The sequence below is a fragment of the Gymnoscopelus braueri genome (assembly GCF_963280865.1).
Source record: "Gymnoscopelus braueri genome assembly, chromosome: 5".
Lineage (NCBI taxonomy): Eukaryota > Metazoa > Chordata > Actinopteri > Myctophiformes > Myctophidae > Gymnoscopelus > Gymnoscopelus braueri.
In genome coordinates, this window is record NC_137606.1 from 32,797,262 (window position 1) to 32,811,652 (window position 14,391).

Consider the following 14,391-nt stretch of genomic DNA (forward strand, 5'->3'; position numbering starts at 1 on the left):
CTGACTATATAATGACATCACTACCAAATCAAACTGCTAACTCTAATAAACTCTAAAGTTTCTCATTAATACAATGCAGTTTATAGCTTTGGGGTTACACGTGAGAGTATGTGCAGAATAAGAAGCAAAAAGAAGCATGACTTTGAAAACACAATTTTATATCCCTGAATTCTTTGCTACACTCCCTATTTAAACATTATTTTGATGGTATTATGTTTTTAGTCTCTAGCCTTTGTTTAATGACAATGGATTAAATTTCTGTGTAGCATTTTTTATAAAGACTCTGACCTCAATGGAAAAAAATAGAGTATTTTTTATCACAATTGTATATTTTTTCACTCTATATATATTCATTGTATGAACTCAAATAAACATTTTCTGAGAAGAAATAATTCATTTTCTGTCTTTTGACCACACATGGATGGAAGTCAGTTGCATCAGAGTTTTACAGAGTAAAACACATCAGCACTCTCAGAGAGAGAGAAGGCCCTGAATGGCACAGGAACTGATCCCAGTGCATATAGTCCTGAATGCTCTTCTACGATAAACTTGATGAATACAATGAATGAATATGTCCCCATATTCTGTCCACAACCTGTCCTTGTCTCTTCAGCTACTGTCGGTCGTCCGTCCTGTCTGTTTCGCTTCCTCCTCCTCCAGTCTCTCTCTCTCCTCCTCTTTCTCCATGGTGTCTTGGATCCAACCCAGGTAGTTTCCGAGCCGGGTGTAGACGCCATACTTGCCCTTAGCGGCACACTTCTCCCCCCAGCTCACCACCCCGGTGAGGAACCACGTTCCTCTGTAGTGAACTACGAACGGCCCCCCACTGTCCCCGCTGCACGCGTCCCTAGCGGCCTCCAGGTAGCCGGCACAGAACATGTTGTCCGTTATCACCTGCAGGACAACACATAAATGTAAAAAAAAAAAAAAAGGAAAAATTATGAAAATGATCAATCGTTGTTACATTTTCAATGTTAAGTCAAATTTGACCACTTAAGCCTTAATTTTCCAAAGCCCCAGTTTTCCAAGTAATCGGAAAAATGTCAATTACTGATGTTTAAAAAAATAGAAGACCAAGCCTGTTGCACCGTGACATTGAGAGCTTGTAGATCTGCAATTTTGGAACAAATTTCAAATTCTTTTCAATTTTTAAGATGTCCCAATTTAATGACATGCCCAAAATAGGGACTCCAGGGTTAATGTGGTTCATCCTCCTATAATTTGACAAACCTCTGTAGTCGTGTAGTCGCGTCTGTAGTCGTCGGTGAAGCTGCCCGGTTCTCCTCACTGGCTGAAGCAATTGCTCTGATTTTGCCATTGCCCATTACCATCTGAACTTAACTGCGAAGCCCGTTTCTCAATTTCATCAAATCTCAGCTTTTTATTAGCCATTATGTGTCAAACAATGGGAGATAACGTTGCCAGGTTTCGCGCGAGAAACAGGCAGCAAGGTCTGTACTTTCGCCTGCGCCCTTCGCCGGGCTTGGGTGCTCATATCCCCCTACGGGTATGGTCTGGTAAAGGATAAAAGCGAGTAAAGACAAGAGCATTTAGTTGGGTTAACTGACCTGTTCTGTGGACTGGATGCAGCTCTTCTGACTGACCACTGGGAGTGCCACCTTCCTAAGGAAACGAGATGAGCGACCAAGGTAGTGCATTGCACCCCAACCTGTTACCATTCCAATGTTCTCGTCCTACACACACAGGTTAGACAGACAGACAGACAGACAGACAGACAGACAGACAGACAGACAGAAAAAGTGTGTGGACAACTGGACATAGACAACCACATGACTCCTCTGATACACATGGAGTCAAGAATTATTTGTCATCACTACTCATACAGGTAAAAGCAGTGAAATGCAAGTATGTGAGGTCTGCAAGAGTACTGTGCCACAACAACATAAACAATAATGATGATAACAAACTAAGATAAGATAAAAGGAGGCCTCAACATCAACATACGTAGCATATATGCAGATACCATGTGTATATTACTATAGCAGCAATAGCAACAAGTTGCCAGTCACCAGATTCTTTCACCCTCACAGAGTTTCACTGTGAGGGTGTAACATGCGCGGAGGAACACGCTGTCCCTTCCAGTTGAACAGGCTTCCCACCCTCCGGCACAGCCAATTGTGTTTGGTGGAGCGCCCGGCCAAGGAGGCACAGTGGTGGTGGGTGGGTACTTTACCCTGCACAACCCACATTCACCATATATTAAAATAATCTAATGGGGATGAATCAAGCCCCCAGAACCCAGTGGTTGCATTGAAGCGGAATGGACATGCTGGCCATTTGAGGTATTGCAGGTGGGGCCACTGTATATGAACTAACCCATGGGGCTTCTGTGACGCGCAGAAGCCCCAAATAGGCCTCGCCCATCACATTTTCCAATACGTTTCCAACCCGGAAGAAGGGGTGATTTCGGCTCAAGCGCTGGGTGAGCAACTCAATGCAAGTGGATGGGAGGGGATATCCGGTGCCCTCTCTATTTTTTTAACTCTATGGGATGAACCCTAGTGATTTTGGTGACCCCAATTCCTCTAGATTCCTCCTTCAGTGAATAATGAATATTATGTCTTCCCTCCCAATTTCTGCCACTAAGAACAATTTAAAATGTCATTTTAAACCCACTAGTGACAGCAAAGAGCTCAAAAGATGCCCATGTGAGTTCAACTCACTTTGGTCCGATTCGGCGTAAGGAGCAGCATGGCTTCTAGTGAGCACTATAGTCTTGTTAACTCAATAACTCAAAGGTTAGCGTAGAAATTATACATTTCTAGGTATGAAAGGTGCTTTACAGATCAAGTTAATAATTATAACTATTCTTTTACCTTGATGAGGTATTTGGCTAGCTCTTTGTTTGGTAGACAGGCAGGGAGCGCTGTAGGGCTGCGGACAACAGCGTGACTCAAGAACAACAGAGCGATGTCACCATCAAAGGTAAACTGGTGGAAGTGAGGATGAACGAACACATTCTTCACCTTTATCACCTGTTCTCCTGGGTCAGGACGACGCTTATCATAGTCTCCTGGTAGACAACAGAGAGGTTAGACAGATAGATACAGACAAACTGAGCGACAGAAGCACATGTTTCCTTCAGGAACAATAAAGTATCTATCTATCCATCCATCAATCCACTCTTCTATCTATCTATCTTCACAACTGGCATGAACACCACACACACACACACACACATGCATTCTGAGTGCATTCTGACCAATGGTCACATGGTCCGGCGTCTCCTCATAGCAGTGAGCGGCCGAAACGATCCAACGATCAGAAACCAACGTTCCTCCACAGAACCCATGACCATCTGACCTGTGGACTAGAACCTACCACACACACACGCACGCACACACGCACGCACGCACGCACGCACACGCAAGACATATCAGTATTATATCATATAACAATACACACAACAATGTTTTGGGGTTGTGTGCGTGTATGGGGGCAATGGTGCAGGGATGTAATAAAGGACTGTCATTATATCATTACGGTGCAGCCAGAATGTAAGGGTGTATGTGTACGTTAGGGTGAACAAAAGTCGAGTGGCACGTTGTCATCCCTAGGATAAACATGATGTTACAGTGCTGTAATGGCCTAGTCCAGAGCAGACATAGCATACACGGACCGGACTCCGCCAGGGTCCATGCAGAGTAGACACAAGATGACCTCACACAGCGCTTTTGCCAAAGCTGAGTTGTTTTTAAATGTGCTTTATCATGAATTGACTTGACTTTATTATTAATTCACAAAAATGACACTCGTGTCAGTCCTTGGAATGCTGGCAGTAAGACAGCACAAGACATATTACAGTACACTGAGCATGTTTGATGTGTTTTGATGTTTGATGATTTGTTTTTGTAATTCAATGATGTTTTCTAATACAACCTGAACTTGACTGGTGTAGGAGTTTGAGAGATTAGCTGCGGACAAACGTACACGCATATGCACATGCACAACTAAGGATAAGGATAATTCCTTTTAACAGGTCGTTTATGAAAGTCCTTGCGGTCTTGTTTCCAATGAGAACCTGTGAGCAATTGGGGTTAAAAGTCTTGCTCAGGGACAAATTTCATATCATCGGCACATATGCTGGGATAGCCTGGAATCGAACCTGGGGCAACCAGGGCCTCTGGTTCCCTAGGCGGGCTCACTAACCACTCAGCTATGGCCGCCCCGACTGATCGCAAGATCTCCGCCTCCGATTTAATAAAACAAACTTTATTTCCCTTACCTGCCAGGGACTCCCTCCTAGTTTCTCCAGTAACCCTCCAATGATACGAGTTTTATTATCACCTCCTCCCACCTCCTCTCCTCTCCAACCAGGGAAGGAAGTGCTGTTGTTCATCTCTTCTTCTGTGGTGTTGAACCAGCTGATGTTGTTGTAACTAGGGTCCAACATGGTGGCGTTGCCCACCATCAGTGACATGCTGACGTTGGCAGACTCCATGGTGTCATTGGTAGAGGTTTCTGATTGGTCCAGCACAGGGCTATTATAACTAAAACTAACTGAAATCACAGAGAAAAATTTCCTTAGTTTTAATCTTCAAAGATAGCAAAAATAGCAGATGTACAAGCTCACAACATGTTGCGATGTGACACGTTATGAGCTTGTAGCATTTATTGCTACTTTTCTGACCTTGTTGAATCTTGCCCCTGACTGAGCCATATAACAATAAAAAAAACTAACACTAATACAAGTTTACCAAAACTGAGCCTAAACTAAACTCTCAAACCCGCTTTAAAAACAAATCAAAATCAAACTGAAACAAAAAATAAAACCTTTAATAACCTTCTGTTTCAGATTGGTCCAGCAGGGACCTGACACGGTAGAAGGCCTCGTTCAGCTTCCTTCCACAGGGAAACTCCACTAGAACCAATCAGAGAGGAAAACGTTTTTCTTTTCATAATGAATATTGTTAGCATCAATAACAGTAGTAGTATTAGTATTATAGTACTAGAAGTTGTTGTCCCATGCTCAGTGTACTGTAATATGTCTTGTGCTGTCTTACTGCCAGCATTCCAAGGACTGACACGAGTGTCATTTTTGTGAATTAATAATAAAGTCAAGTCAATTCATGAACATGTCATGAACATGTTGTCCGTTATCACCTGCAGGACACTGTAGTAATTGTTGTATTTACCAGCAGTAGTAAGATAGAAGTGACTTTTATTGTTCCGTGTGGACAATAAAAGTAGTAGTACTGTAGAAATAGTAAACTGGCAGTATCATAATGGCAATAGCAGTGTAATAGTAGTAGCAGTTGTTGTTGTAATACTGTTGTAATATTATTAATAGCACGAGCAGTATTATAATATCAGTAGTAGTAGTACAGTCGTGGATATCTTATACGTGGTAGTAGAGTATATAATAAAAATTGTGGTACTTGTTTTAGTACAGCCATATCCATCAGGGTCCAGCAGGTATCCGTCTGCACAGCTACACTGAACTCTGCCCCCTGTCTGCTCTGTACAGTACTGCAGACAGCCTCCATTCCTGTAGTGACACTCTGCTACCTCTACACACACACACACACACACACACACACACACACACACACACACACACACACACACACACACACACACACACACACACACACACACACACACACACACACACACACACACACACACACACACACACACACACACACACACACACACACACACACACACACACACACACACACACACACACACACACACACACACACACACACACACACACACACACAGTAAAGATAGATATAGACAGACAGACAAGATAGATATAGAAAGACAGACAGACAGAGTAGCAGACAGACAGGTTCCTACCCATTTCGCAGAACTTGCCGTCATACTGCGGAGGACACAGACAGAGGAAACTGTTTCTTTCTATAGTACAGCAACCTCCATTTCGACATGGGTTGTACAGGCAGGGGTTCAAATCTACACCACAGACAAAAAAACACACGCACAATTTACATCACACATTACCACTGACATACATCACACATTACCACTGACATACTGTACATCCCACATTACCACTCACAGACCATAATAGCAGTTCCTTACATCAGTTAGTAATGTAAGGAACAGTGGTAGTGGTAGCAGCCGCAGCAGCACTTGTGTAGTAGTTGTACTTGTTATATGTAGCAGCAGCAGCAGCAGTATTTGTGGTATTAACTGTATATTAGTTGTTGTTGTTGTAGTAGTAGAAAAGCAGTATTTCCATATTGTACACCTAATGATTTATACGTTGTGTCCTATAAGTCCATGTGGGCTGGGTACCTTTGGTGCATGACACAAAAATAATCTATTTAGCAGCAGTAGCAGCAGCAGTAGTAGTAGTAGTAGTAGGACTAATGGTAGTAGTAGTGGAAGCAGTAATAGTAGGACTAATGGTAGTAGTAATAATAACAATAACAGTAGTGGTAACACAACTTCTTTTTTTACCTATATTTAACCAGGAGTATTAAGAGATTAAGAATCTCTTTTCCAAGGGAGACCTGGGGAGGGAACCTGAGAGAGCCCTTGCTATAACTATTACTACTACAGCTAATACAACAACAACAAAACAATCTCATCAATGGATGATTTTCAACAGTTGGATTATTTTAGTTGGGATCATTAACTTGTATTGTTCTTGCTGTGACAGTAGGCTACTTACTTTTATATCTGTACCAAAACTCCAGCTAAACAGGAAGACAATAAAAAAAAAAGAATTATATCAACAAATCGATTTACCACTTCACAGCACTACACAGTGTCATGCAAAAATAGTGAAATTAGCAGATCTACAAGCTCAAAACGCATCGCGACGCGTTTTCAGCTTGTTTTTTTATGTTCACCTATGATAACATGCCCAAAATAGGGATAGTTGATTAATCGATTATCTTATAAAATTATTGATTATTTTTTATAATCGATTAAATCGATTAGTTTGATTAAACTGTTGCACCCCTACCGTTTTCTCCTGGCTCTGGAAGATCTCTAGTGCCTCCTCCTGGGAACATGCCTCCTCATAACACTCCCTCTCCAGGTTGCCAGGCAACATCTCCTCCAGGAAGTAGTTAGCCCTGCGCTTTCTCTGGGAGGAGGAGGAGGAGGAGAGGAGCTGCTCTGCTGACATTTGATCAAGGAAAACTGAGGAGGAGAAAGTACTTTGTAGGATAATATGAACTAAAAACAAAACTATATACTGCAATTATGATAAATACTAGTGTTCCCAATCCATCTCAGACTCCTAGTACTGTTTTTTTTTATCCTACCAGGACCTCTAGTACTGCTGGTTTTCTATCCTACCAGGACCTATAGTACTGCTGGTTTTCTATCCTTCCAGGACCTCTAGTACTGCTGGTGTTCATCCTACCAGAACCTCTAGTACTGCTGCTTTTCTATCAGTATCTAGTAAGTGCATTGAGGACATTGTTCTGACAAAACTGTATGGTCATTTCTAAAGCTGTGGATTAACAGGAAAGTCATCACAACAGCATCATCAAAACAACAAATACAGGGCTAAAGTTGAGTCATGGCTCCAACATCAGGAACATTCAGTCTTCAGTCTTAAAATCATCACAGACTAAAGGGGGACCTAGTAGTGTGGGGGAGATATCTGCATCTATCCCAGATTAATTTGCCTTCTATCTATGTACAGTACACTTTGAAGATACCAGCCATGGCTTTGGAAAAAAAAAAGAAGAAAAACAGGAACCCGGCCCACTGGAAATATCAACTGCAGTTGGATATAAAACCTTCAAAAGAATAAACGCATACAAGGCACAAGATCAAGACACTGTCACAGAAATATTCAACCTCTCCCTCCATTCTATATGTTACTAGACCACCAAGGGATACTACTGTAGGCCAGGCACTGTGAAGTGCTTTGTGCAGCTGGTCAAAGCCAATATCATCCCCTCATTACTGCCCGACACACTGACAGGGAGGTTAGGCTGAATTAGTCAGTCAGTCAGTCTGTGTGTCTGTGTGAATGTATTGCCATAGTATTCTGTCACACACAAAACATGATGGGTAACATTCTAAGGCAAGTGATTTCAGGACTAGGATTAAACAGGAATGTGTATACCATAGTTTCACATTTTTATGTTTTTTCGTAAATTAATGCCCTACTTTGTCCACAAAAGTAGTGAATATAGCAGATCTACAAGCTCAGAACGCCTCACGATGCATTGTGAGCTTGTAGATCTATTTACACTATTTTAAATTGTTTTCAAAATAATATTTAACACCCAACATCGATTATATAATACATTTGTATTTAAACGCTGTCAGGTGTGTAAAGGAGCTTTCTGCCTACTAGTTTCCAACGATCCAACAGATCCTACCAAGTAAGATAGAAAACCAGCAGCAGTTCCCTGAGAACTGCAATACATAATACAGGGAAACACTTTTATATACAAACAAGTATTATTTCTATGGTAGTTCTTTCTCCTATGTTCTAAAATGTGTTCATAATTTACTCGGGTTGCATGTTTGCATAATGTCTGAGTCAGCGTGTCTGACCTGTACATTCCAGCACAGTGGAGATAAACAGCAGCAGACCAGACAGCAACGGGACAACAGCTCTGATCCTCATCATCCCTACACAACACATTCAACGTCAGCACCAGCGTCCCACATGGAACCGTTAATCATAGATCGAATGATCGATCAATTGATAGATCGATGGAGATCCCGCAGGGTAAATTCAGTTGTCATGGCAGTACAGCAGTTATTAAACACAGGACAGATACAGAAAAAGTTAATACAGCTAGGAGTAACCAATAACACTTAAACAAAAAAAAAGAGTAAGCAGGTAGTAACGTACAGGGTTTAAGAAAAAAGTACAAGAAACCAAGGGATTTATGTATATAACAGATTTAGCTTGGCCCTCATCACCTGGACTGCCTGGTAATTGACATGGTGAAAGAGCTATTAACAGGTGTAGATGTGTGTAGTTAACAGTTAATTAAAAGGTATAAATATAGGTATATGTATCATATTCATAACACTTACAAATAAGCTTAAAAGAGATAATGTACCTGTTCAGTCAGCCTGTGTTCGCCGACTGTCTCGATTTGAAATGGAGGTTTGATGTCTGGCTGTAATTTGAACTCCAACCCCTGACCTCGCCTGCATGGGTCCCTATTGCAGTCCCACTGACCACCTAGATTTGAATAGTTAAACAGTATTCTTTCATTTGAACAGAAACATACGTAGATTTTTTTATGCTCTGCGTATTCCTGTTGAAGAACGGTGAGGTTCCCGGTGAAGGAAATGAGCTGTACAAATAAAGTTGGACTTAACGATCGATTGTTAATTAAATATTGACAGAATCTGTGGCAGAGTAACAGAGTAACATCTCCCTTCAAAACACAACAGAATCTCAATTTAATACAACAAAAATCAGTAAATGTACTGAGGCCTTTACTTACAGTACTTGCCTTAAAATAATTGTCAAAATATGGACTTATTAAGATGACAGGTCACAGGTCGGGTGTACATTTATATTTCATAAGTTAGCTGACACTATTATCCAGTAAGTAAAACAGTACAAACACAGAGTAAGCTTCAGATCCTAGATCAATTCAGAGTGCAACGTCAGAGCCTGCTTATAGCCTGTAAACTTACCTGTCAAATCTGAAGCTGAACACCGCCCATCTGGTACTCCCACAGAATTATAAAAACCGTTCCAAAGGTTTGACCTCAATGGCTACTTATGTTTTAGTTGTAAGGCAGTCAAATTATGTGTGATAACACATGTAGTAGCCAGGTATCATGTTGTAAGTTGGACTGCTGTCTGCAGTTTTTGGTCTGTAAGCACAGGACATCAAACATTTCCAAAAAATACATCGTTTTTTACTTTTACTTTTCATGAAATGATGCTTTAACATATGAAAGACAGTGAACAGATGTTACAGTCCAGACATAAACTTTATTACAGTGTGTTGCTGTCTGTGTGTACAGGACAATGTATTTACAGCCCCATAGTGGGCTTCTGTACATATAAGAGAGGTATAACAATACAATATCACTTCTAATGTATAAATTATCTAATAAATACACAGTGCGGCCTGGTAGCTAAACCTTTGGATAACACTTCACTGATGACTTCTGACAAAGGAACAAAAAGGCTTATGTTTTTTTCCTGATCTGTGGAGATCTAGGCGAAAGACAGATGTTGTTCCCTCCAAGTGGCTTCGGGTAAGGCACTTGATAGTCCAACTGCCCCAGGGGAGCTCTACCTCCTAAGCCATGTCTATAAATAAATCCCTCATGTGTTCATAGAAAGTGCTCAAATGCACCCCTAGATGGCAGTGTAGACATTCAGCTATTCCTACATAAAGGGGATTTATAATGAAATGTTTAGACCCTTACCAATACTTTACACAGCCCTTCAAGTGACAAACAAACACCAGATAGACGCACACAGGCAGGGTGGAACTGGAGAAGCAGGCAGTGAAGAGATTGGATTGGGTCACAGATCTACTTGTGCTAGGTCCCCAGGTGCGGAGTGTGACAACGGGTTCTAAATGAGCCTGGCTCCCAGGACATTAAGAACTTCAACACTGAACCGTCCGGGGGACCCTGTGGTGCAGGGGTAAAATTCCTTCCCACCGTGGTGCATCCGGCTTGGCCAGGCGTTCCAACTAACACAACTGGTTGTGTTTGCTGGTTGGGTGGGAAGCCAGTCAGTGGTTCCTACTGGTTGGTCAATGGCGCCTGTCGACTGTCGGATGTTTAACTAGGAGGAATAATGCTGTTCCTCTCCCCCGTATTACGTCCTCCCGGACCGGTGAGGCTCCTCACTGGCAGTGAGGAGGAGCTATGTCGTTTCAATACCATCCTTAGGACCAACCACTCCAAAAGACCAACCAGTAGGGTTCAGCAATGACAAGATTAAACACCCAAGTGTGTGGGGAAATCAGGGAAATGTTATGACTAAATTGGGATAAAGGGGGAAAATGTACATGTAGACAAAAGACAATAGACAGAATATACTTAGTAGAATAAAACATATTTCTAGTATATATCAAAAAGAGGGTGCATTTCTGAAGGTAGCTTCTGTTTGAAGTATGGAGGGAAAAAAAGCTGTGTGAATAGAGGTCTAACGTGATCTGGAGATTTAAGGCATCGTTTTGCTTTAGTTTGGCTGCTTGGCAGGTTCTACACCGCTACATACCTTTAAGACACACACAAGCTAAAACAAAAGCCACGACGACGTGTAACTTGACAGTCAAAGTATGAACAAGGGGCAGTTCTTGAATATGAACGTTTCAAGAGCCCAGACTGCAGCCCTCACCTCACAACACACCCTTCCTTGATGAAGACATCTGTGCGGAGTTGTGTTACCACGCCTGTTTTCACAGGTAATGGAGAAAACATTATTTCGGCACGATGTTCACAGTAAAGGCTGGGATCCAGCTGGCTAGCAATGCTGCGGTTTCATCTTCATTAAAACAATAGGCAACACTAACACTTAATTTTGACAAACAAGAAACAACACTAGAAGGAAAACACTAGCTAGACCGCTAGCTAGACATACAGAGAATGCAACCAATACACACAGAAGAGGCTGACAGTTTGGTTTGATAGAATCAAGTGATTTGATTGTCATGCAAACCTTCCTCAGACACAAGGAATGAGTCAGCAGTATATCTGGAGGTTTGTCCTGCTGTCCCATGTCTATTTAATGGTAACAGACCTCACCAAGGAAGAGTGGGTACCTCGGTGCTAAATTGGCAATTTCTTCCAAAATGTAAAAAAAAATCTATATTTAGATAATGTTTTTAAGTATAGTAAAGTATACATGATTAGAACATGCGTTTTGTGTTTTCAGTGGTTTTCCACTAGTCTAGATGGTGCTGTTCGCTAACCTGGGAGTCACCATTTGACTCTGTGTGTAGCAAAGCAGCAGCAAATCACGTGATAAAAAATAAACCAGCCCATTCACTTCCTTGTTATAGATTTGGAAAAATAGCATTTTTTTCTCCGTTTCTGTTGCTTTTTGGCGAAAACAAGCCACATTCAACTGCCCACAACTATGGAATAGATTATCGCGGAGGCACGATTTCTTTTCTCAGGTTCTACGGGACCCCCCTACGTCTTTTAAAGCGATCGGCGGGTGGATCTTTGTGAAGAAAAATATTCTATAATTTTTCAAAGGTTAGTGAAAATGCTCGGAATCGCTGGCAAGGATGTTTAACTCTGGCAGTACAATTTGCTACAAAACCTGTATGTCCAGTCATTTTGGGGCATAAACGAAGAAGTTGAAGGATAAAATGAAGTCTGATAATGATGCACCGTGCATGTTCACATCATGTATACTTTACATTACTTAACTCATTTCCTGCCAGAATTATTTCAGATTTTTTGCTGTAGACTGCCAGAGATTTTTCATTGAAAAAAAAAGTTCTCAGGAGCCGAGATACAGATTTTTTAAGTTTTAAGTTAACAATGAAGTGGATAGGAGTTTAAATCTTTGATATATCGTATCTCCTTGGTCTTTGGGTCTAAAAATAAGAAAAAAACGAAAAGAAAAAAAAATAGAACGCAGATCTGCGTCTTTGGCAGCCAGGCGAGAAATTAAATAGAACGCAGATATGCGTCTTTGGCAGACCATTTAAAAAAATATATATTTTTAACCAAATTGCCAATTTTACATCGAGGTGCCCAGATGTCCCTAGTGCCCACCTATCACCCTATGTAATCACTTCCAGGTTCCAAAGACACACATTGAACACATAAACTACAATGCTAATAATAGACATAAATATGTTTTTCAGTACAAAACTCTTTCAAGTCCATTTCATCTGTGCTCCATTTCCCTGATCCAGTCAGTAGGAAAGGAGAGAAATAAGCATAAGCGAGTAAGCATCCATTTCACTCCCCTCTGCAGAAGCCATTTGGCTGGTAGCTAACCCTACCAGCAAGCATTTGGACCATAATAATGTATAGCCTCCGACATCCTGAAATAACACGGGTCTATAAATACAGTATGTAACATCCAAAGTGACGTTCTAATTAGACACAATGCCAGCTCATTTCACAAATTACCACAACATGCAGATAGAAGGGACCTAATTTGTGAAATAATTTGGAATGTTTGGTTGGAGTGAAGGCGTAGTCACTGAGCCCTCTATGATCCATGACTGGAACAGCACTGGTTTAAAGTGGTGTCCTGCCATGAAAAGCGGGAGTGACAGGTGTATTGTGGGTAGATATATTGGTCTTGCTTAGACTGACCAATATATATATATATGTTTTTTTTTGTTCTCAACCTATAGAAAAATAGAAAACAACCTCCATGGTTGGCGAGCTTGTACGTGGAGCAGTATCATGCTTAATCTATACTTTGTCACATTACCATGTTGCTTGACAACAATTACGTATTTTCAACTGAAAAAAAGTACAAAAAAACAACATGGACACATAACGCTGTCTCCAACAATGTCACACATATCTACAGACAGCATTTGGCCATCACAGTTGTTACTGGCAGCCATGTAGGGCCACAGTCTTGCTCCATGGCCGTTGCTAAGTAACCAGTGATTCTATGCTAGCTGATGTTTACAAAGTAGTCCATGTCACCATGGTGATGCTATGGCGGACACTGTTCCACATTTACAGCCAATAACTTACAGGACTCTGTGTATGTGTATGTGTCTCTGTTCTCTCTGATAGGTAGATAAATGGTTTGGTTCTGGTATCTCCCCCTCTCCAGATGCTGATTGGGCAGTAGGCGGGATTTCAAGGCACTAGTGGATCTGATTGGACCATTCCCTGATCTGTCGATGTGGTTCTAATCTGTTTGACTATCAATCTCAACAGATGTAATGTGGGACAAGCACCTTTAATACAGTAGAGTTTGATTCCTGGACACAGAGCGTTTACTTCTCCTCACTGTGTTGTCGTTGTTTTTTGGTCTGAAAAACAGTTTAGCAACACTCTGACGTCACCAAACATACACACTAGCGTGAATAAAAACCCATTGTTTTTGTGATTGTTGATTTCTTGACCTTGATGGCAATACAGTCACAGGTTGGAGGTGGGGGAGCTGTGATGCCTCTGTGGACTCTGGGAGGTCAGGAGCTCACAGGTGAGGTCAGACTGGTCAGATCGTGACCATGGTTGTCTGCAGCAGCAGCAGAGGAAGGCAGACTGCAGAGAGCTGTAATAATAATAAATAATATGCAAAACTATTAACTCAAAATACAAGATGTCTGAAATGTTAAAATATCATAATCAAATGATTCATAGTGCTACTCATACAGTGAGTAGAGTATACAGTACATGAGACACAACCGCCTGGCACAATAGGATGCTAAGTTGCAGCGCTATGTTGAGAAATGTTCATGAAGGTTTATTTCAGAGGATATACATTTCTCGTCACAT

The 14,391-nt window shown here is 41.4% G+C and overlaps 2 protein-coding genes across 5 annotated transcripts in view; both read right to left on the bottom strand.

The window, feature by feature from the left end:
* Nucleotides 1–609: 609 nt before the first annotated feature.
* Nucleotides 610–10,842, bottom strand: LOC308085872 (coagulation factor IX; the record flags this gene model as incomplete). The annotated part of the gene is made up of 12 exons (XM_080429187.1): nucleotides 610–894; nucleotides 1,569–1,694; nucleotides 2,838–3,034; nucleotides 3,224–3,338; nucleotides 4,247–4,521; nucleotides 4,805–4,882; nucleotides 5,412–5,531; nucleotides 5,830–5,943; nucleotides 6,668–6,692; nucleotides 6,965–7,143; nucleotides 8,521–8,598; nucleotides 10,779–10,842. The coding sequence occupies 12 exons, from the start codon at nucleotides 10,840–10,842 to the stop codon at nucleotides 610–612; spliced, it is 1,656 nt and encodes a 551-aa protein (XP_080285313.1).
* The window catches only part of dgkd (diacylglycerol kinase delta), a gene marked incomplete at its 5' end in the record, with an annotated part of 41,046 nt that continues 36,566 nt past the window's right edge, over nucleotides 9,912–14,391 (bottom strand). For 3 of the 4 annotated variants that reach the window (XM_080428384.1, XM_080428382.1, XM_080428383.1), the window contains one exon: nucleotides 9,912–14,167. The remainder of the gene's footprint in view (nucleotides 14,168–14,391) is intronic. The other variant, XR_013933152.1, reaches the window with a different exon arrangement.